At 43.3% G+C, this 23874-nt stretch overlaps 3 protein-coding genes and 2 long non-coding RNA genes across 9 annotated transcripts in view; 4 read left to right on the top strand and 1 right to left on the bottom strand.

The window, feature by feature from the left end:
* The window catches only part of LOC5520794 (mitogen-activated protein kinase-binding protein 1), a 43596-nt gene extending 26693 nt beyond the window's left edge, over window positions 1–16903 (top strand). The window contains exons 36-46 of one of the 4 annotated variants that reach the window (XM_048730782.1): window positions 2001–2198; window positions 3044–3104; window positions 3669–3711; window positions 4046–4331; window positions 4836–4908; window positions 5246–5320; window positions 5638–6291; window positions 7699–8040; window positions 8375–9518; window positions 15574–15674; window positions 16376–16903. In XM_048730782.1, the coding sequence (XP_048586739.1) occupies window positions 2001–2198; window positions 3044–3104; window positions 3669–3711; window positions 4046–4331; window positions 4836–4908; window positions 5246–5320; window positions 5638–6291; window positions 7699–8040; window positions 8375–9518; window positions 15574–15674; window positions 16376–16729 (3331 nt within the window). In that variant the 3' untranslated portion in view covers window positions 16730–16903. Of the gene's footprint in view, window positions 1–2000; window positions 2199–3043; window positions 3105–3668; window positions 3712–4042; window positions 4332–4835; window positions 4909–5245; window positions 5321–5637; window positions 6292–7698; window positions 8041–8374; window positions 9519–15573; window positions 15675–16375 lie in introns of all 4 variants that reach the window. The other 3 variants (XM_032365734.2, XM_048730783.1, XM_032365735.2) reach the window with 3 other exon arrangements.
* LOC125568439 lies at window positions 10446–11131 on the bottom strand. The gene is made up of 2 exons (XR_007312370.1): window positions 11006–11131; window positions 10446–10811 (listed from the first exon to the last, which is right to left on the bottom strand). It is a non-coding gene; the product is annotated as an uncharacterized LOC125568439 (long non-coding RNA).
* Window positions 13236–14973, top strand: LOC125568438. The gene is made up of 2 exons (XR_007312369.1): window positions 13236–14426; window positions 14609–14973. It is a non-coding gene; the product is annotated as an uncharacterized LOC125568438 (long non-coding RNA).
* Window positions 16904–17308: 405 nt separating the features above from the next.
* LOC5520793 (bifunctional protein GlmU) lies at window positions 17309–20175 on the top strand. The gene is made up of 2 exons (XM_048730786.1): window positions 17309–17804; window positions 19157–20175. The coding sequence occupies exons 1-2, from the start codon at window positions 17559–17561 to the stop codon at window positions 19400–19402; spliced, it is 492 nt and encodes a 163-aa protein (XP_048586743.1). The 5' UTR covers window positions 17309–17558; the 3' UTR covers window positions 19403–20175.
* A 132-nt stretch (window positions 20176–20307) lies between these two features.
* On the top strand, window positions 20308–23706 carry LOC116604009 (vesicular inhibitory amino acid transporter). 2 transcript variants are annotated; one of them, XM_048730784.1, is made up of 2 exons: window positions 20308–21053; window positions 22261–23706. In XM_048730784.1, the coding sequence occupies exon 2, from the start codon at window positions 22273–22275 to the stop codon at window positions 23578–23580; it is 1308 nt and encodes a 435-aa protein (XP_048586741.1). In that variant the 5' UTR covers window positions 20308–21053; window positions 22261–22272; the 3' UTR covers window positions 23581–23706. The 2 variants fall into 2 exon arrangements, with proteins under 2 accessions (XP_048586741.1, XP_048586742.1); XM_048730785.1 differs by lacking the exon at window positions 20308–21053 and adding an exon at window positions 21100–21266.
* The last annotated feature ends 168 nt before the right edge of the window (window positions 23707–23874 follow it).

Raw genomic sequence — 23874 nt, 5'->3', positions numbered from 1 at the left:
GGTCTTCGAGCTGCGTCTTTTAGGCGTCACGTGATCATTTCGTCACCCTGTTTGTTTAGCCGTCTTATGTGTAACTTTTAACCGTTGGCCTGTTATTTGCCCGCAAACGTTTGTGTATTGATTGATTTAATCGTATCTAGTCGTGTATTTATTAACTTTCACCCACTGCTTTCACCGCCTTTCCACCGATGTTTCTTGTTTATTCGTCTCTTCTAATCATTCTCTTTTATCCCCACATACTAACCACTTATCCAAACCAGTTTATATAACAGAGTAACCTGTTTCCGGGGCGTTAAGCAAATGACGCAAAACTTTGGGTCACACTCAAAATGCATTTATCTCTTCTTATCATTCTCTTTCATCCTCACATACTGACCACTTATCCAAACCAGTCTATATCACAGAGTAACCTGTTAACCAAATAATGCGGCATTTGAGTCACACTAAGAATGCATACATCTCTTCTTATCATTCTCTTCCATCCTCGCATACTAACCACTTATCCAAACCTGTCTGTATCACAGAGTAACCGGTTTCCGTGGCGTCAAGGAAATGACGCAACACTTTGTTCTTATCATTCTCTTCCATCCTCGCATAGTAACCACTTATCCAAACCTGTCTGTATCTTAGGGTAACCGGTTTCCGTGGCGTCAAGCAAATGACGCAACACTTTGTTCTTATCATTCTCTTCCATCCTTACATACTAACCACTTATCCAGACCTGTCTGTATCTCAGAGTAACCGGTTTCCGTGGCGTCAAGCAAATGACGCAACACTTTGTTCTTATCATTCTTTTCCATCCTCGCATACTAACCACTTATCCAAACCTGTCTGTATCACAGAGTAACCGGTTTCCGTGGCGTCAAGGAAATGACGCAACACTTTGTTCTTATCATTCTCTTCCATCCTCGCATAGTAACCACTTATCCAAACCTGTCTGTATCTTAGGGTAACCGGTTTCCGTGGCGTCAAGCAAATGACGCAACACTTTGTTCTTATCATTCTCTTCCATCCTTACATACTAACCACTTATCCAGACCTGTCTGTATCTCAGAGTAACCGGTTTCCGTGGCGTCAAGCAAATGACGCAACACTTTGTTCTTATCATTCTTTTCCATCCTCGCATACTAACCACTTATCCAAACCTGTCTGTATCACTAACCGGTTTCCGTGGCGTCAAGCAAATGACGCAACACTTTGTTCTTATCATTCTCTTCCATCCTTACATACTAACCACTTATCCAGACCTGTCTGTATCTCAGAGTAACCGGTTTCCGTGGCGTCAAGCAAATGACGCCACACTTTGTTCTTATCATTCTCTTCCATCCTCGCATACTAACCACTTAGCCAAACCTGTCTGTATCACAGATTAACCGGTTTCCGTGGCGTCAAGCAAATGACGCAACACTTTGTTCTTATCATTCTCTTCCATCCTCGCATACTAACCACTTATCCAAACCTGTCTGTATCACTAACCGGTTTCCGTGGCGTCAAGCAAATGACGCAACACTTTGTTCTTATCATTCTCTTCCATCCTTACTTACTAACCACTTATTAAAAAAACTGTCTGTATCTCAGAGTAACCGGTTTCCGTGGCGTCAAGCAAATGACGCAACACTTTGTTCTTATCATTCTCTTCCATTCTCGCATACTAACCACTTATCCAAACCTGTCTGTATCTTAGGGTAACCGGTTTCCGTGGCGTCAAGCAAATGACGCAACACTTTGTTCTTATCATTCTCTTCCATCCTTACTTACTAACCACTTATAAAAAAAACTGTCTGTATCTCAGAGTAACCGGTTTCCGTGGCGTCAAGCAAATGACGCAACACTTTGTTCTTATCATTCTCTTCCATCCTCGCATACTAACCACTTATCCAAACCTGTCTGTATCACTAACCGGTTTCCGTGGCGTCAAGCAAATGACGCAACACTTTGTTCTTATCATTCTCTTCCATCCTCGCATACTAACCACTTATAAAAAACTGTCTGTATCTTAGGGTAACCGGTTTCCGTGGCGTCAAGCAAATGACGCAACACTTTGAGTCCCTGCATGCCTCGGGCGGTCGACAGTGGCACAGGTTCCACATGGTCCATACCGGGGTACACCACCTCAGCGAGGCGCGCCGGGATCTGTTCAGCCACTATGGAGATAACAATGATTTAACCCCAAGTAAAATAGAGAAAGTGGTGCCAAGGTAATCTTTCAGAAGAAACATCACTTTAAATCTTCTTTTTCAGGCATGCTAGATGAAATACCTGTCTTGCTTGCATAAGCTCACTTAAAATAAAGATAAAAAGGGAAAAGTGTTAAATACGCAAGGCAAAGAAGTGATAAATAAGCAGGGTAATCAAGTGATAAATACGCATTATCTAACCGCACTGCATCTCACTTGCTAGGCTCTATTTCCAGCCGAATTTAGGCTTGGCAGCCAGTACTACATGAAGCCAATAATATGGTTAGGGTCAGTATCTAGGACACACTATATTGATGGCTACATAAAGTACCAACCTCGCGTTATACAATCCTCTGCCCCCTAAACGAGGAACGTACTGCGGGCTCACAGGCGGCTAGTAAACGAGCCTACTGACATCCTTGTCTCTTGAGAGTATAAAATGTATAAAACTATGTTGCTATTTCTTGATAAACAGCAATTCAAAGCAATAAGAGTAAGGTAAAACACATGAGCTGTGCTTATTCGTTTGTTTCACAAATTCATTTTTCTTATGAGTGATCACAATAAATAATTCATTCCTTTCTTATGTGTTCTACATCGTTGGAACGTGACCATGTGTTGCCTGACCAATTTGGAATGACGTCTTGACGCCCTGCGTGACAAGGAGTTTTTCAGTCATGTGGCTTGGGTGCTCTTTTTCTTAGAAAATGGGATAAAGGGCGTGACTTTGTGTTTGTTCGTGGACATTTGAAGGAATAGCGTGACGAGAACTGTTATGTGACGGATACCGTGACCATCCTGATTGTTGTGTGACTAATGGCGTAACGGAAACTTGTCTAGTTGCCTGACTGTTACGCTTGTTTCAGATCGTTTCAAGTGACGGCGGCGCAACAGCCCGAAAGGCGCTCTGTGGAAGATGAGCAGGAGGTATCGTCTCTTTATGTCTACTTCATGATGCATCTTAGTAAAAGAATCCATTTCCATCGGCTTATTTAGGGAAGCTATTACGATGTTTTTCTTTGAATTTGGTAAATGAAGTGAGTGACTTGTTTTTAGATTCCTATTTCGAAATTTAAAGCCGCGTTGTCACCAGTTTACTTCCGGAGGTCCGACGGAAACTTCAACCGTTAAAATACAAAAGAATCTATTCGAATCCGAAATATTTAACAGGCCATCCGCTCTAAATTAGCAGTCACATCCTCAAAGAAACTTCCAATAGACACACTGCTTTCTATATTTTGAAATATCTTTCGTGTTTTCCGTTAAAAATTGTCGGAGATTCTTACGTAACCTCATAATTTGTCTTACAAATATTGAATGAAAACGATAACAAAAGTGTAGGTGACTTGGGCAATGTCCGACTTTTGCGACGCTAGGCACGTTCGCAGCTCTAGCGGGCGGAGCCACGCAACGCTCTCTTGCGTCCAAAAAATCGCAGAATTTCTGTAGTGCACAATGATAATAATAATAAAATGTCAACTCACCTTTCAGCACGAGGGTAACAGCCGTGTTACCGGCAAGAGAAAGAATTCAGGTCAGTTTTTTTTTCTTTAGCAGTAGGCAAGTCGCCTGTTGCTTGAAATCACGTGTCCGTTTCTGCTGGCAAACTCGCGCGAACTCCGGGTTTTAGCACCAAATTAACAACATCAAAAAGCGACTTATTCAGCGCTTGTGAATCAACCAAAAAGTTTCGATGTAAGAAAGGGATCTTTTTCACCAAAAGATTTTATTTGTCACCTGGCATGACAGCCGCAGCCTTTTCTGTGTTTATTTTTGCGCGATTTTGCCGCTCAAAACTTCACGTGAATTTTTAGTGTAAGTTTATCGGCTGAATATCACTATCTGACCTTTGCATTACTCCTCAGAAGAGTCCTCAAGTGACGAGGAAGATGACAGCGAAGAACCGCTGACCCCACAAAGTGAAGTGAGCAAGAACGACAATGGCGACAACAAACCCGATACCCCGGACGAGGAAGACGATGAGGTGTGCCGGAAGTACTTCGAGGGCCTGGGCTCGACTCCCACCAAGTGCAAACCGGAAGTAGAGATTGCACCGGAAGTGGCTCCGTCTTTTGCTGAAACTAACCTGCCTCTATTGCAGTCTCGGCTCAGCATCTCGGCCCGGTTCCTCTCGAAGTCGCACTTTAGCATGCGGTAAGCTAGAAAGGGAGTGGCCTTAAGCTATTTAAAAATCATAACTCGAGCTCGAGCTAAAAGGCCAAATGAGCTATTGACTCAAATACCATGAAAGCGAGGGGGGTCATTGTTTTAGGCAAATTACACTTGTAGGGCAATTTGTATGGTGGAGTCATTTGCCGTATTCTGACTTTTAGATCCAGCACAGCTGATAGCTTGCTAGTAGGTCAACAAATTAGAGTGCAGCATTGATGGAAGCTTACTTAGTGGGGTTTGACTAAAAGCAGTAACACCATTCAGGATGATCGGTGATCAAACGAGATACCTCTTCTCTTTGGACTCATCCATGGACTCGACTACGTATGTTCGATAGAAATCCAAAAGGCTAGCAGGCTTGATGAGATTACCTTAAGTGTGCGTGAGAGAGTAGGACCATAGAGTTAAGATGGATTGGTTTGCCTCGTACTTTCATCGCCTCGCCCTGCAGTTTCCTTTGTGATTAACCCATGTTCTATCTTGTAGGGGTGGTGTTTCTAATGGGTTTCAGGCTATTGATGAAAACGCCGAAAAGGCCCGCGCTGCTGCTCTTGAGCAGGTAATGTCAATATCTCCGCTCGTCAGTAAAACAACGATTGTTTGTCCGTGCCCTTTCCCGTCTCTTTAAACGTTTGGTTTTGACTGCCGACATCGTGTCACTGGCCAGCAAAGATTTTTCAACATTGGTTTCAGGCAATTTTGGGATGGATAATCCAGAGAGTGCGTGTATATGGGACAGAGAGTGAGAACCCCCGGTGCGTGCTTTGTTAGTTTTCAAGTCATTCCCACATTATTGCGCGCTCTCTAACCCCCCCCCCCCCCCCTTAATAACCGATACACTCGGGTTAGCCCTTACTAGCCGAGCATTAGCTCAACTGTCTCGACCATTTTTTCAGCACAAACTAGAGATAAAGAAACGTAAAGAAGAAATGGCCCGTGCTGTAGATGCCACACGGGAGCGGCTTATAGCGGTAGGTGATGTGGCGGTAGGTGCTGTAGCGGTAGGTGCTATTGCGGTAGGTATTGTAGCGGTAGGTGCTATAGCTGTAGGTTTTGTAGCGGTAGGTGCCATAACTTAGATTACTCAGATGAGAGTATTAAGTAAGTGCAAGGGCGAGGAAAGGGAGGGATTAATCATTTAGTCCTTGTATATCCACATACTTTCACATATATCATCAACTCTTAGCAATTTTGTGAGCTGAATCGCAACATTTTTAAAGTTCCGTAAAATATGGACATACATAATTCTTTCTTACAATTTTCCTGTACCATGTTTTTTTTTTCTCAGCTTGGCTGGAAAGGCAAAGAGGGTAAGACGACACCCCCTGCCACCTCCACGATGCCTACCACTCCCTTGAGCTCCTCGATCAACATCAGCCTGAAACCCCTCTCACCCCGATCCGCCAGCATCTCCAGCGAAACTACTGACCCGACCTTAACAAGAGAAGAGAAACCACCTCAATTCCAAGCTCAGGAGATCTCGAATCTCGAGAACAAGATGTCATGTCCGACGAACGACGGAACTTTGTCAAATAAGGACCAGGGTGTCGAGCAATCGTTATTGGGCAGCACTGATATATTGACTCGTTCCTCGTCAACGACTGAAACATCTGGGACCTCGGCGAAAACATCTCCAGTGACGTCAGCATCCGAGATGCCAGTAGTGACGTCATCAGGGTCACGATCAGTAACGCCATCGGTAACACCATCGTTGACTTCTTCCGAAAGCTCAGCAGTGACGTCATCTATGACGTCATCAGTGATTGTGAAGCAGGACTCTTCGTTAGATGATGCGTTCGATAGAGCCCCAATGAGTTCTTCATCTGCGGTAGAATCTGTGGAGATTGCGTCAGAGAAGACCACGAATGGTTTAGTGACGTCATTATGCCATGCGGACACACCGGTCCACAGTAACACATCCAGACATATGACGCCATTTCAGGTAGGAATCTCGCGCCGATGATTGGGTTTTGTTCTGTAAGTCGGGGCTGACTTTTGCCTTGTTTTGTTTGGGGATTATGTTAAGGTCATTTCTTGTACTTTTGCCCTTGTCCTTTGAATCACATCAATATTATCATATGATGATTGATTAATTGATCGGTGGACTGATTGATTTATTGGTTGACCGATGGACTGACTAATTGACAGATGATTAATTGGATGATCTGATGATCGATGGACTGATTCAGGGGCGTAGCCTGTGGGGGTGCAGCCCCCCCCCCCCCCCCTCTTAAAGCTGCCAAAAATACAATAAATGTATTAGACATTATCTAAATTATAAGAGAAAATGCCTTGAAAGGACCTTTTGGGCCCCCTCCTGTTAAAAATCCTGGCTACGCCGCTGCTGACTGATGGACAGATGTTGAATTAGTTGATCGATGTACTGACTGATGGACAGATGTTGAATTAGTTGATCGATGTACTGACTGATGGACAGATGTTGAATTAGTTGATCGATGTACTGACTGATGGACAGATGTTGAATTAGTTGATCGATGTACTGACTGATGGACAGATGTTGAATTAGTTGATCGATGTACTGTGACTGATGGACAGATGTTGAATTAGTTGATTGATGTACTGACTGATGGACAGATGTTGAATTAGTTGATCGATGTACTGACTGATGGACAGATGTTGAATTAGTTGATCGATGTACTGACTGATGGACAGATGTTGAATTAGTTGATTGATGTACTGATTGATGGACAGATGTTGAATTAGTTGATTGATGTACTGACTGATGGACAGATGTTGAATTAGTTGATCGATGTACTGACATATGAACAGATGTTGAATTAGTTGATCGATGTACTGACTGATGGACAGATGTTGAATTAGTTGATCGATGTACTGACTGATAGACAGATGTTGAATTAGTTGATCGATGTACTGACTGATTGACAGATGTTGAATTAGTTGATCGATGTACTGATTGATGGACAGATATTGAATTAGTTGATCGATGTACTGACTGATGGACAGATGTTGAATTAGTTGATCGATGTACTGACTGATGGACAGATGTTGAATTAGTTGATCGATGTACTGACTGATAGACAGATGTTGAATTAGTTAATCGATGTACTGACTGATGGACAGATGTTGAATTAGTTGATCGATGTACTGACTGATGGACAGATGTTGAATTAGTTGATCGATGTACTGATTGATGGACAGATGTTGAATTAGTTGATCGATGTACTGACTGATGGACAGATGTTGAATTAGTTAATCGATGTACTGACTGATTGACAGATGTTGAATTAGTTGATTGATGTACTGACTGATTGACAGATGTTGAATTAGTTGATTGATGTACTGATTGCTGGATTATTTCTTGTTGTAGACACGCCTAGTATCTGAATCCAATTCTGCATTTTCCTCGAAAAATGCAAAGAACACTAATCCCATAGAAACTAGCGACGCAAAACCAGACACAAATAGCTCACCAGACAACATAAGCGTCGTGCGGGGTCTTGGGGCTCCTGTGGTATCACGGGATGACTCGGGGCATGCGCCTTTGAGTGTTACCCAAGATGCAACGAAACTTGTGCCCGAGAGGGACAACGATGTGTGGGTTCTGCGTGATAATGGCAGAAAGAGTCCCGAGGTCCCTGCACGGCCCAGACAAAGTCTCGCAGAACTGCTTGAACATCCAACCAAGAAAGATCCCTCCAGCACTGAAAATGTAAGCACTTTTCTCGTTTTATACCATGCGACGTGCAATATCGTAGCCACCTTGGCAGCTTTGTAAGATAAACCAATAAAACCATTGTGGACGATTTTCAGTAGTACAGTGGTATGATTAATTAATGCTTAATTGATTAAAAATTGTTGAATGTGCCAACTATATTGCTACCGCACTCAATGCACCCTCCTTTTACGGTGTAGTAAAACATTTTCCGTTATCTGTATGAATTTCATTTAATTTCTAAAATTTGTTGTTATTTTGGTTGCAACAAGAACAAGGTTTCCGTATTGGCAAAGTGTTTGATGAAACATCTTACGATTACTTTCCACAGCATTCTCTTTTAGAAGAGAAAGACATCCCGAGGGACAAAAAGTCGGACAAGGAGTTAAAAGAGGAGAAAAAAGAAAAGGAAAAGGAAAGGATGAAAAAGGAGGAAAAGCATAAAGAGAAAACTAAAAAAGAGGAGAAGGAACGAGAAAAGGAAAAAGAGAAAACCAAAAAGGAGGAAAAGGAGAGTAGGGAAAAAGAGAAAACTAAAAAAGAGGAAAAGGAGAGTAAGGAAAAAGACAAGCAAAAGAAGGATCCACCGTCAGGTAAACTAGAAAAGAGGGACTCGATGACCTCTCTCACCGCTCATACCAAGTCTTCGTGGAGACGGACGCTAGGATTCGGCGGCTTCAAGTCCAAGGATAAGAAAGAAGACCGAAAGTCCTTGCCAGCCTTCGTGAGTACCGTGAAGAGCACGGAGGCGACCATCTCAAAGCAGGTCGAGAAGGCGCAGCTACGGGACAAGCGGGGTAGGGTGTCGGCTGAGGAGAGAAAAGCGAAGGCGAGATCCATGGGAGATCTGGACCAGAGGATGAAACCCTCAGCGAAAGATGCTCCAACTCTAGACATGAGTGTGCCTCCTACGCGCGTCATGTCAACCATGGATATACCTGAGGTTGTGGAAGAGGCTAATGCATCCCCCAGAGGAAGAAAGGGGTCTCCACCTAGAGACAAGGGTGGGGTTGTTGGGGAGTCTGCCATCTTGTCCCAGGGAAGTCAGGGTTCCTCCCCCCGAAGCGAGGATGGGAAAGTGGAATCTGAAATCGCTCTAGCAGCGGAACAAGAACTCTCGGAGCCTAGTTACATCGAGAGGAAACCTCTAGTAGAAGTCTCCGACACGGGTGAAAGTGCTCCGACAGAGAGCGAGCAACCAGCGCCTGTTTGTAAGAGTGACCGATCTAAGTCCCTAGGTATAGAGCACCTTAAAGTGAGCGATGAGAGGGAGAAGCAAAGGTCGCATTCGGACGGAGGGATACTTCCGTTCCTTGATGTGACGAGCTTGACCGCTGAACTCTCCGCGGCCATCGCGTGTCCTCCACCTCAGCCGATCAGCTTGCCGCTTAACGTGCATTGCGATGAGGGGGAGGGGGCGGGTGGTTTGTCGCCCCCTGTATCGTCCCGGAAGTCACCTATTGGCAAGGACAGAGGTAAGTGATATTTGAAGGTAAAGATGAGGCTATACTGATACAGTAGACGTTGAGGGTTTGTTTACGCCCCAGTGCCTTACCCCCTGCTACGTCCCTGGTGAGTGAATTTGTGAGAGACTTTGTTACTTTACAGACACTTCTGTTCGACTTTGAAAGAATCAAAAGGGGGATTTCTCTATTTATTCAGGGCTTTTGGAATAACGCGGAAAAAAACTTAAAATTACGCGGGATTCTTTGCTAAATTACGTGGAAAATCAATCATTACGCGCTAAATTACGCGGGATTTTGTAATACATTTTTCTTTAAAAATCAAAATTTTGCGGGAATCTTTACTGAATTACGCGCTAAATTACACGGAATATCAACTGTTACGCCCAAACTACATTTTGTACCGAAGGAAAGCACGAAATAACTTTAAAAGGTTATTTTTTTGCGTGAAAATATCTTAGGCAAGTTTTCATTGGCTTCTAGCCACCAGCCAATTAAAATAGGTATTTTATTATTAGTCCTAGGTTAGTCGCGGTTTAACACAGAACGCCTAGTCATTTTATTTGTTTATTCAGTTCGAAATATCGCACCCTTACGAAGAATATCTCTCTTTTGTTACGAGAAATAGAGGTAACAAACCTAAAAGAACACATCAGCTGTGCAATTAAGAAGCGCTCCGCTAATCCATTCAAGATGAAATGCAATACTCAAAAAAATGATTTTTCAATAATTTGTCTATAGACTTACATTTGTCTCCGGATTACAAAAATGTGTTTCTTTTTAAAATCGAACGAATATTAAATATTTTATGGAGTTTTCCTTATTTTTCTCGGCTTGACCCCGAAAAACACTACAAAATTTGAACCAAGTATCGCTACCTGCAGCGCGAAAAATAAACAGCGCAGAAACACAACAACACCACAGGAGGCAAGCAGGATATATGCTCTCAATATTATTTTAATCTCGGCTTAATCCAGTTAAAATAGAATATTTGACAGATTTTCTCAAATATAGCCTCGCATCCATCATTTTGCACGATCGTTAAACCGACAAATTGAGGCCTTAAAAGTCGCATCTGGTACATTGCTCTATCAAAAATGGTCATTTTTCCTGAAAAGATAGTCACTTACTTGCCTAGAATCTGAAATAAAATTTTGGGGATAATAAAATCCGGAGCGCTGAGAGCGCCAAGAAGATACAACACTTCACATGTATTTAACCTTTCAACTTGGGCTAACTATGACACCAACTGCTGAATTCGCAGGGAAATTTGGCTTTTGCAGAAGCTCCCTCATCGATACAACGCTGAAAACAAATTTGAGGACCAATAAATATGTGTGTTATTACTTGCATTCTTCGTTGTGCGAGATGATTAAAAAAAAACACGTATTTGAGTGATTATTTGAATGGATTATAACTAGTCTTGCGTAATCTTTGTGTCCAAAGAATTCGTAACATAGATCAAAACAACAAGCTGAGTGGTTTTAAATTTTCCTCACCTCAGCTTGGGAAAGTTCTTGATATGCATCGTTTTTTATCAATGCTTGTTCCTCTACAAACGCATAAAAACGGCTTGCGATCACGGAATGTTTTTCATGGTGCTTCCACGTGACCGGCAGCGCACACAGGAATCCCAAAGTTTCTCAAACACAATGCAAAAATAAAAGAGAGAAAAGAGAAAGAGCAACCAATCAAAAAATCTGATTCCTTATTTTGGAATAGAATAAAATAAATAATGTCCAACTGTAAGGATTGTTTGAAATTGTAAGCCATTGAAGTTATCGGATGATGGATTTTATTCGTGTGAAATTGACATGTGGCAATAAACAGATAGTTTTTTATACCAGTACCAGGTACCAGGTACGTTCTATGAGTTTTTATACACTGGTTTCTTCTTGCTGTCCGTTTTGCACAGTTTTAATGAATATGGCTTTTTGCTCATACTCTCAGTTCGTAGGCGGGGCGTGTTTCGCTAGTCAAGACAACCCTGATATAGTGCAGTGCGTGAATATCACAAACTGCACTCAAGATATCAAGAAGCATCTCCGTTTTATCGCTAAATTACGAAGCAAAGCTGCTTCTGGCCAGTGCAGGTAAAACAATTTTAACATTGACGCTCATGAATAACCACTTTTTATAACATACAGTTTGATTTGCTGTCCAGATTTGTTTGACCCTGAAGGAAAATACACAAAGCTCCCTATCTGCCCAAGCCACCGTGATGCACATGGCGCATCAGATGGCGCAGTAATCATAAAAACTGCTGCTGCCTAGTATTTTGGTCAGTCACCGGAGCCGCGCTAAGCGGAAAGTGGAATATCCGTGGACAGCGCAAGATCCAGATATTCCTGTTTACAGCGCCAGAGCCAGATCCCCCCGTGGACAGCGCCAGAGCGAGAACCTCCGAACCATACCCCCCGTGGACAGCGCCCGAACCATATCCCCCCCGTGGATAGCGCCAAAGTCGGTCCCCCCATGGACAGAACTAGAGCAAGATCCCCCCCCCCCCCCCCCCCCGTGGACAGCCCCAGAGCAAGATCCCCCCCGTGGACGGCGCCTGATCAAGATTTCCTTGTTGACAGAGCCAGAGCCAGATACCACGGTGGACAGCGCCAGAGACAGATATTCCCGTGGACATAGCAAGAGCCAGATCCCCCCAGTGGACAGCGCCAGAGCCAGATCCCCCCGTGGTACAGCGCCACAGCAAGAAACCCCCATGGACAGCGCCAGAGCAAGATCCCCCCGTGGACAGCGCCAGAGCAAGATCGCGCCGTGGGCAGCGGCACAGCAAGAAACCCCCGTGGACAGCGCCAGAGCAAGACCCCCTGTGGACAGCGCCAGAACCAGATTTCCTTATTGACAAAGGCAGAGCCAGATATCACGGTGGACAGAGCTAGAGCCAGATACCCCATGGACAGCGCAAAAGCCAGATCCCCACGTGGACAGCACCAGAGCTAAATCCCCACGTGGACAGCGCCACATCAAGAAACCCCCGTGGACAGCGCCAGAGCAAGATCCCCCCGTGGACAGCACCACAGCAAGAAACCCCCGTGGAAAGCGCCAGAGCAAGATCCCCCCGTGGACAGCACCAGAGCCAAATCCCCACGTGGACAGCGCCACAGCAAGATCCCCCCGTGGACAGCGCCAGAGCAAGATCCCCCCGTGGACAGCACCACAGCAAGAAACCCCCGTGGAAAGCGCCAGAGCAAGATCCCCCCGTGGACAGCACCAGAGCCAAATCCCCACGTGGACAGCGCCACAGCAAGATCCCCCCGTGGACAGCGCCAGAGCAAGGTCCCCCCGTGGACAGCGCCAGAGCAAGTTCCCCCCGTGGAAAGCGCCACAGCAAGATCCCCCCGTGGACAGCGCCAGAGCAAGAAACCCCCGTGGAGAGCGCCAGAGCAAGGTCCCCCCGTGGACAGCGCCAGAGCAAGATCCCCCCGTGGACAGCGCCAGAGCAAGAAACCCCCGTGGACAGCGCCAGAGCAAGATCCCCACGTAGACAGCACCAGAGCCAAATCCCCACGTGGACAGCGCCACAGCAAGATCCCCCCGTGGACAGCGCCAGAGCAAGGTCCCCCCGTGGACAGCGCCAGAGCAAGTTCCCCCCGTGGACAGCGCCAGAGCAAGTTCCCCCCGTGGACAGCGCCAGAGCAAGATCCCCCCGTGGACAGCGCCAGAGCAAGAAACCCCCGTGGACAGCGCCAGAGCAAGATCCCCCCGTGGACAGCACCAGAGCAAGATCCCCCCGTGAACAGCGCCAGAGCAAGATCCCCCCGTGGACAGCGCCAGAGCAAGATCCCTCCCGTGGACAGCGCCAGAGCAAGATCCCCCCGTGGACAGTGCCAAAACCAGATTTCCTTATCGACAGAGCTAAAGCCAGATATCACGGTGGGAAGCGCCAGAGCCAGATACCCCGTAGACAGCGCAAAAGCCAGATCCCCCCATAGAGCGCTAGATTCTACCATGTAGATCTGATTTTGTACTGTACAGAATGATTTCCTCTGTGACATATACATTAATTTTTGGGGCTTTCAAACTATTGTGATATTTTGTGTCCGTTTTAGAAAATTCCTTGCTATCAGTTTTTGTTAATATATTTCGGATACTTCGGATACAATTTCACAGCAATGACTAAACAATAACGGACATTGATAAAAAAAAACGATGCCTATCAAGTGCTTTCCCAAGCTGAATGCCACGAATTGTTTGGACACAGACATTACCTGAACAGCAAATCAAACTGTAGGTTTTAAAAAGTGGTTATTCATAGTTCATCAATGTTGAAAATGTTTTACCTGCACCGGCCAGAACCAGCTTTGGTGAATCTCTCACCCCTAAGAAACGGAGATGCTTCTTGATGTCTTGTGTGCAGTTTGTGATTTTCAGGCACCGCACTATACCAGGGTTGTCTTGACTAGCGCAACACTCCCCGCCTACGAACTGAGAGTATGAGCAAAAAGCCATATTCTCACTAAAACTGTGCAAAACGGACAGCAAGAAGAAACCAGTGTATAAACACTCATAGAACGTACCTGGTACTGGTATGAAAAACTTCTGTTTATTACCAACTTTCAATTTCACACAAGATGTGTAACTTCCGCTCCGCATTGAAATAAAATACATCATTTCGATGGCTTACAATTTCAAGCAATCCTTACGGTTGGACATTATTTATTTTATTCTATCCCACAATAAGGAATCAGATTTTTTGATGAGGGGCTCTTTCTGTTTTCTCTCTTTTTTTGTATTGTGTTTGAGAAACTTTGGGACTCCTGTGTGCACTGCCGGTCACGTGGAAGCACCATGAAAAACATTCCGAGATCGCAAGCCGAAGCGAGTTAAAAGGAATTTTATTCGTTTGTAGAGGAACAAGCATTGATTAAAAACGATGGCTATCAAGTACTTTCCCAAGCTGAGGTAAGGAAAATTCGATACCACTTAATTTGTTGTTTTGATCTATGTTACGAATTGTTTGGACACAAACATTACGCAAGACTAGTTATAATCTATTCAAATACGTGTTTTGCCTAAATCATCTCGCACAACGAAGAATGCAAGTGATAACACACATATTTATTGGTCCTCAAATTTGTTTTCAGCGTTGTTTCGAGGTGGGAGCGTCGGCAAAAGCCAAATTTTCCTGCCAATTCAGCTGTTGGTGTCACAGTTAGCCCAAGTTTGAAAGGTCAATAACCTGTGAAGTGTTGTATCTTCTTGGCGCTCTCAGCGCTCCGGATTTTATTATCCCCAAAATTTTATTTCAGATTCTAGGCCAGTAAGTGACTGTCTTTTCAGGAAAAATGGCCATTTTTGATAGAGCAATGTACCAGATGCGACTTTTAAGGCCTCAATTTGTCGGTTTGACGATCGTGCAAAATGATGGATGCGAGGCTATATTTGAGAAAATCTGTCAAATATTCTATTTTAACTGGATTAAGCCGAGATTAAAATAATATTGAGAGTACATATCCTGGTTGCCTCCTGTGGTGTTGTTGTGTTTCTGCGCTGTTTATTTTTCGCGCTGCAGGTAGCGATACTTGGTTCAAATTTTGTAGTGTTTTTCGGGGTCAAGCCGAGAAAAATAAGGAAAATCCATAAAATATTTAATATTCGTTCGATTTTAAAAAGAAACACATTTTTGTAATAAGGAGACAAATATAAGTCTATAGACAAATTATTAAAAAATCATTTTTTTGAGTATTGCATTTCATCTTGAATGGATTAGCGGAGCGCTTCTTAAATGTTTTGTCTTTCAAAATTTACGAGCCAAATTACGCGGGATTTCGCGGAAATTTGTGGATTACGCGGACTACGCGGAAAAAGCCAAATTACGCGCTTCCGCACAAGCGCGTAATTCCAGAAGCCCTGTTTATTGGACTCCTTCAATCACTGGAAGGATGCCTTTTCCAAAACCTTGCCTTTATTCATGCTGAGACCTTCCCAGCACTTGAAACATTGCTACACTGCTGATGTGACCCACAGTTCGTTGGTTCATAAGTAAAACAGCCTGTTTTTGATACGATTCTGCGTCAATGGAAAATCTAAGCGTCTGGCTTTCTTTTAGACTCCGTCGACTTGTCAAGTGGTCTGACCCGTGAGGTGTGTGAAGATGCTGTCAATAAACTGGTGAGGGCATTCCAAAGTGTCACAGATCTACACACCAAGGTACCAACCAATCAGTCTCGCATTTCAATAGCCCAGTTTCAATATGTCATGAGAGGACTGGGACGAGACGAGAGCGCATGAAGACAAGGCTTTTGGGCCATTAGCACAAACATGGCGGTTAAAGTGCCTAATTAGCATAATAGGGTGCTACATGGAATTGGGTCATCCAGTTCTCAAATAAGAGGAAAGCTCACGGGGCTATGTAAAACGCAAAACTGCTTAATCCGCAACTATTTACCTTAGTGCCTTGTTATGTGCGGTCAGTTTTCCTTTGACGTGTAGAGACTGGGCTGTTGGCATAGTGATAGCAAATTTTATAGTGTTCTCGTATACATACAATTCCAAATGCAAATAGTTGCAGTAAAAGCAATCAACTTTGTTCACGCTTGCAACATTTGCATTTGGAAAAGCACTTTAATAAAACACTAGCCTAATATTACTAAACTTCAAGCTATTACCTGTATTTTTGTATACCATCGTTCTATGGTATGTAGTATACGTTTCAGTAGCGACAAAAATCCACTCAAATCACTGTTAAATTGAATCCATCCGATATTAAAAACGTATCCAGTCTATTTCTAAATCATATAATAGTCTTGGATAACAATATTTGGGAAAATGATAAGATATTTCAATGTCCGAAACAACAGTTGCACACAAGTCGGCTCTTGAGTCCTTATTATCTTTTGTTGTTGTTCTAGGCCCTAGAAGAAGAGCAATCGGAAGAGGCTGCAAGTGTGCTGTCTCTCCTATCCGCTACCTTCAGCGCAATGGAAGAGCAGATCTACCACTGCCGTAACAGGCGCAAATACGCCAACCTAGGGGGGCGACTCAGGGCCGCTCCCTTTGACTCCAAGCCACTGTCCAGTTCTTACAGCTTCTCCACAGGTAACCTGGACCGGATAAGGGCTGAGCCCGCGAGCATGATGGGCAGGCGGGCGTCTGAGGCGAGCGTGCTTATGGCGGTGGAGGAGGAGGACGCAAGGATTGAGTCTGTGCTTGAGAGAATCTCCGACAGACTCGTGGATCTAGTACAGAAGAAGCTCACTAAGTGACCGTCTTTTTCACCTTGCCTCTAACAACCTTGGCCTTTGCCCAATTGGAGAGAATCGAAGCAGCATAAATATACATCTTGATAGGATATCAAATCTAAAGATGCTATTTTGTCTAAAATTTAGAAACGACTGTGAATAGATGAGATTTGCTTGTAAATAAACGTTCCTTTGGAATACTTTGAGTCTTTGATACGAGCTTGAGCTGCTCACAAGAATTGATTTCTATTATTTTAGTTAGCCAGTATACAGACCTCCGTAATTCCTTTGATTTACGGAGGTCTCTATACAGGCTAATGTTAGTCAGTACCACTGCAAAGTTGAATAAGCTAAAAGTTTTAAGAATGATGGAAGCGCCATTTTTCATTCTTAGTGCCGGAAAAGTGTGCACAAAAAATGGCGTATTCGTTCAGATTTGTGAGACATCTATGAAATTTGATTAGTCTCTCAATGAGCAATTCTGGATATGAACCCATCAAATCTGTTATCTTTTGTACAGTATGGTTTTCATGCTGTACACTAAGTCATAACAGTCACTGAACAGAGCCTTTCCTACCTTTTCTCCAACGATTCATAACTAGCTTTCTATAAAATATCATTAATAAAGTGTCAGATTTCAATCGTAAATTATTTTTATAAAGTTTTCTTTCAAATGAACCGCTGTATTTTCAATTGTAAACAATAACAAAAAGGTGTGGTTGAACGAAATAGTTGGTTTTAATGAACGATTCCCCAATTTGTAGTTTCCTGTATACAGGTTTAGCTTGAGTCAAAACTAGACTGATGGGGCACCTGTGTCTTCTCAAATGCGCTCGCCCCAGACTTCTATGAAATGGCGGCAAGTTTGGAAGAGCCAGAATACAAGAAAAAGAAACTTACTGACAAGCCTCCATCGGGTCTTCTAACGTGCCATGCTATACGACTAAAGCCTGGAGAAGAGCTAGTCTCAGGTTTGAAGCGTTTTGTGTCTGAAAATGACCTCGGGTCAGCGTTTGTTCTGACGTGTGTCGGGAGCGTGAGAAGTGGTACCATTCGACTCGCAAACGCCACTGTTAGCAGCAAAGGCGACCCAAACGAGGTGAATACCAAATATTATTACAAGTTATTAGTCCTACTTGTGTTATATCTGGGGCGTACCCAGATATTCATGCGTCAGGGAATTTGTGAAATTTAGCTCCCGTGGGAGTAACGCAGGCTTCCCACCCGCTTCAGTGAAGGATTTCTATAAGTTATATCTTCATTCTCTAATAATGAAATAAACTTATTTTGGATGTAAATGTATCCGTCTGTGGTGTTTTTTCTTCCATAGAAGCTCAATTTTACGAGTTACGATTGATAAAATTTTATGAATTAGAGAATGAAGATATAACCAGGGAAGTGAACTTCCCCGATATAACTTATATATGTTTATTTGTGTGAATTCATATGTCCTTAGAAATCCTTCACTGACGTGAGTGGGAAGCCTTTGGAAGTAAGGGGTGTGTAAAAATTGAAAAAAACAACACATAAAAATTCCAAAAAAAGCAAAACCGTCAATAACCATCAACTGCAAAAGGCTAGAGAAACCGAAATAATGTGGAAAAAAATATGAAAAACCATGCCAGATTTAAGGCAAAACAGCATCACCTCAAACCCTTACGCCCCCCTGCTTAAAGATTTAGTCCGAAGGGGGTGGGGGGTGGGGCCAACCAAGGCCACCCAACCACCATTTTCGGTCAAATATCTGTTTGGAAGCAAGGTCACCTATGGATTTCGGGGTGGGCCTATGTCTACTTTTTCCTGAATTTTCATTTCTAGATCACCTATGTTTCTCAGGAAGAGAGCTGGATCACCTATGTTTTTCGGAGTTACTTGTTTTACCACCATCACCATTTTCAGGAGATTTTTATGTCGGACAGGCTTTGAAAAAAGGAACCCTAGTATTTTCGGGAGCGAGTATACAAGGTACATTACCTATAAATTTCTCTTAAGGATCTTAGAATCGCTAGGAGTTTTGGATGCCTCGGAATGAGTAACTAGATTTTTCGGATGGCTGTTATTTCGCCTAGAAAACCCGAACTGATAAAAAATATCTAGGAAAGCTCTATGTTGTATAAAAATGACTGCAAACAAATAAAAACGGCATCTTAACTCATTTTAGGCCGGTTGTGAAATTTTTTGTCGTTGGGTGCTGTTGACAGGTGGCCTGGGGCCTCTTACATCTGCTGGAAAGGGTTCCAGTTTGAAAAATGGGAACTATCTTTCTGTTTCTCTGCCCTGAATTTGACAAAACATATGGGGGTTAACTTGAAGCTTGGGTTTCCAACATTAGTATTGTTAATAGCTAGTAGGATTTTAAAATGTAAAGCCCATAGAACTTGGCAGCTATAGGGGTATTATAATTATTATTTTTATAAATGAGGATATTAATCTCCTAGTTTTTCTCATCAGATCATGGAACTAAATGGGCAGTTTGAGATTTTGTCCCTTGTAGGGACCATATCTGGTGGGGGCCATCTACATGTGTCCCTAGGGGACAAGGAGGGACGGGTCATCGGAGGACATGTCATGGGTAACATGATTATCTTTACTACAGCGGAAGTCGTAATAGGTAACAGTCAACAGCTAAATTTCACCAGGGAATTTGATGAGGAAACAGGTTTTGATGAGCTAGTAATTAGACCACTGGAATGTTAATGAAATCACCTCATGTTGCTAGGGGTGAGCGCAGGGCACACTCCTTGGCCACCAAAAACTGAAAAAAGTGGTGATCGCCAAAGTTTAGACTTTTCTTATATTATAGATGACTGCACTATCCCCCCCCCCCCCCCTCCCTAAGCCAACCAATACTGGCTACGCACCTAAATTGTATTAAACTGACATTGGTGTACATCTTTTATGTAAAATGTGCATATTAGTAATATCCACGTTTGTCAGAAACCATGCTCTCATGTTGTACTTTTTAATGGTTGTGTACCTTTGTCTCACAATAATCATCAAATTTGTGACTTTTAAAGATTTGGTTTTCATATCCAATGATATTTGGTTTTCATATCCACTGATATGGAAATTTTGCTATGCACTTTTCAAATTTTTTGGTAGTTTTTCGATGTTAGGGAGCACCAGCACCAAAAACACAATGTAACAAAAGCCAAAAACAAAGACCTTAGAACGAGACAATAAAATAGAGTACAAAGGCCCCGGTATCCGATCCGATCGGATAATAATATCCAGTGGTTAAGCTTGCGTTTACCGGATGTACGCAGGCTAAGAAATACCCAATTTATTTAAAAATTGTTAATAGAAGGGATAAAAAAAGGGTATACTTCAGCAGCAAGGTTTTTTTCCGCCAGGTTTTTCCAAAAGGGATAGTATGTAATACTTTATAATATATAGTGGCAAATATACTCTTTGACTTTTTTTCCTCTGGTAAATAAATATATGAATAAATAAAGAAATTGGAATAACTGCAGGCATATTTTTACTGATGATCGCTGGCGATTGAAGGAATAGAACCATGTTCCTCACTGTTGCGGTCATATGGAAACAACTCCGCGATCGGAATGTTGAATAACAAGCCTTTAAAAGCTTCAATGCCATAGCAATTTGGAGCATTAATAACAAATTCGCATGACTACTGTCAGAATGGATATTATAAAGATTTCATACTGTCCCAATCGCGCAACCCGCACAATCAAATATTTTAGGAAATATGTTAATTTAGGTTTCGTGATATTTAAGGTTGGTGCGCTTGTATAGCCTCGTGGCTTGACCAAGAAGTCCGATTATTAGGGTGTGTTTACATGACGCCGGATCGACTTTCGATCCGGGGTGAACTCACACCGTTTTTTTCAGTCCCCCTCTTGTACACCTGTATTTTGTAACTCCGCGTTTACATGATTCCGCGACAAAACTGAAGTCGTTCCGGATCGAAGTCGCACCGGTTCTCGCTCCGGATCGAAATTTCGTTCTGGTGCGAGAATTTACTCACATTTACTCGCGGTATCTTGAAACGCGGATCGAAAGCTCAATCCAGGGCGAGATTGCCGGTCGAGCTGCCTGGAACGAGTAGCGCACGCGCATTGATCTCCAAATACCCAAGATGGCGGAATCGAGTAAAGGGAAAGAGCGAGTGCTGTCCTGAAGCAATGCAGGCTCGCCGTCAGGCATTCCGCCATGTAAACGTGGAACGAAACTCAAAGTCAACCCCGAACGAAACTCGATCCGGCATCATGTAAACAGCCCCTTAGGAAAATACAGCCAGGCGATGAGTTCGGTCACACGGTTGGTCTTCAAACCAGGCTTAAAATGTTGAGGTCACGCAATCTTGTTTTGTCACACGTGTGAGGTAAATATTAAGGTCACGCAACTAAATGCTGGGGTCACGCAATCCGGATGATGTTACGCTTGTGAGCTAAATGCACCCGGGTATATTTGGGGGGGCATCTCAACAACTTTATGTTGGATCCGCGATCAAGCAAGTCATTCGCGGAAATCAGAACAAAATAAGCTATTCTTTTACTCAGAACATCAACGCCTAGGTAACCCCTTTCTGTCCAAGGTTAGTAAAAAGCTTCTTGCTTTAAAATATTTTATTTTATTATTTCACAAACCTATTAATTCACCAGTGACCTGCGCGTACTTATTAGTGTTTTTTACTATATGATTATGGTTTATATTGTCTGTAGCCAAATAACTGTCACACTTTCTTTAATTGCTTATTATTTGTAGATCCGATATTTTGTCGCTTACCATATTTTCAACTTTACAGATCCGATATTTTGTCGCTTACCATTCATATAGTATTCAATCTTTGATAAAAAAGTAAGTTATCTGACATATGACCTAACCGTATGAAGGAAAGGAAATTATTTGTATTAGAAAAAGCTTAAAAAAGTTACTATTTGTAAATTCTCTAGTTACATTCTCCAGCGCAACGCTCCTCAGGCCACATTGGGTTTTTTCGGCATTATTTGACCCTTGCGGCCTGCGCGGTGAAGTTAATGTTCGCGGCAAGTTATGTAATTTGATTAATTACCTGTTCATCGCGGCAGTCATGCTATGAGAAGTTATAGAAGGTAAAACCCTAACTTAGTATATTTTCAAACGAGGATTTCTAAAAAAAAAAGTAATGAATGTTAAAATCATCCTCGCAGATGCATGTACGATGTTGGTTTATATCCCGTATAAAATGAGACACTCTTACTGTATTTACTCGAATAACGCCGCAACACTTATTTAATTTTCCTGGCCTTTCTCCTAACCCGAATCTTCCTTATTATCAAATGACTCTATTTTGTATAACAGTGTTGTTTCTTGTTGGTAATGGAGGTGCGACGTTTATTCGCTTAATCGAGTCATTGCATAGAACTATTTAAAATTGGCATCTTGTGATTAGACTGAAACTCTTATCGACCCGATCCGATCGCAAAACAGGAATCTACCTTGTAACGAAAATGCTTGATATTATACTTTGATGATGTTTTAAATAATCAAAAAAATATTCACGTAAAATGTTAGAAATTCATATTATGATACAAACTATCAATTTTCAGAAAAGCCTCAAGATGGCGACAAATAAGTGCAAAGAACCGAGCACGAGTGCATACTTGGACGTGCCCTTTTCAATGATCCCATTTGAAGACGAGTGCCCGTCCCGCCCCCAGGAGACCACGCCCAAGGGTAAAAAGAGGCACGAAGGTACCCCTGTGTGTGAAGCCATTCTGAATCTCCTGAGCGACATCTTGGGGAGTGGATTATTGGCGTTACCGTATGTGGTATCCCAAGGTGGCATCTCCGCACTTGTCAGCATCCTCGTTATCCCTATTATTTGCTACTACACCGGGCAAATCCTTATTGACTGTCTCTACGAGAAATCGTACAATGGGGTCCGGTACCGGGTGAGGCACTCTTACAAGGAGATCGGAGAGGCTTGCTGGCCAGGATATGGCGGTATCATCACTGTTGTGATCCAGGGTGTCAAGTTATTCCTGAGTGCCGCGTCTTACATCGTGCTTAGCGCTGCGCTTATCTCTAGTATGTTACAGGACCTCGGCTTCGGTGACCGTCTTTGGATCCTTATCGCTGCGCTCGTAGGCCTACCCATGATCCTCGCTAAGAATTTATCCCAAGTTGCGTGGCTTAGTCTACTGAGTATTGCGGCACTGCTGGCGGCGGTCGTGGTGGTTTCTGGGTACGGGTACTCGCAGAGCCGCCCCTGGGAGTTGACGGTACTTCCCGTGGCCTCCCTAGCGGGGACGCCTTTTGCGATTAGTGTGGTGACGTTTAGTTACGTTGCGCATGGTATTCTACCCACTATAGAGGAAAACATGACAGACCGTACACGATTTAATTCCATGTTAGCCATAACATACGCCTTCTGCGCTGTTTTGCGCACCTTTTTTGCCATCAATGGTTTCTTCTCCTTCTACGGTAATATCCACCCTGTCATTAGTAATAGTCTTCCCGCGAATAGCGCGATCCACGTGACGGTCAACGCCCTCCTCGTGGCCTACTCCATTCTGTGTTACCCCTTTCTGGCCGTCGCCGCCATTCAAATCACGGAACGTTCAATTATACCCAAGTGCACGTTTGAGAGGATCCCAAGCAAGGTGTGGTACGTCTGTGCAAGGGTCCTGATCACTGTTATTACCGTCGCCATCGCATTGCTTGTGCCGCACTTCGCCGCTCTAATCGCGATCAGTGGGAATCTCGGTGCCATGACTGCCCTTATATTCCCGACTCTTTTCCACTTGCGGTTGAAGTACGAGGAGCTATCTGTCTGGGATATAATCCTGGACTTTTTTGTGCTGGTATTAGGGATTGCGATGTTTGTTATTGGCTCTGCGATAGGAATTAGACAGCTTCTTAAATAGTAATTTCGCAAAAGAATACTTTACCAATCGCTATATATGTGTAATATAATTCATAATTTTATTTTAAAAAAACCGTATGTGGCTTTGTACTATGCGCAAATTCAGATAATAAAGACATTTTCGAAATTTTGTTTACAAAATAGGGTATCAATATAGAAATGCGCGCTACTGTGGTCACCAAGACAGGAGTATCATCAGGAGTGCGGTAGGTTTCCCAAATGGTGTTTACCAAAGTTGCACACGATAAACGCGTGCCTTCGCGTGCTGCATCAGACTGCGTGTGGCTCTATCATG

Source organism: Nematostella vectensis, chromosome 7 (genome assembly GCF_932526225.1).
Source record: "Nematostella vectensis chromosome 7, jaNemVect1.1, whole genome shotgun sequence".
Classification (NCBI taxonomy): domain Eukaryota; kingdom Metazoa; phylum Cnidaria; class Anthozoa; order Actiniaria; family Edwardsiidae; genus Nematostella; species Nematostella vectensis.
The sequence above is the reverse complement of the archived record's forward strand: the minus strand, read 5'-3'. Positions and strand labels throughout refer to the sequence as shown.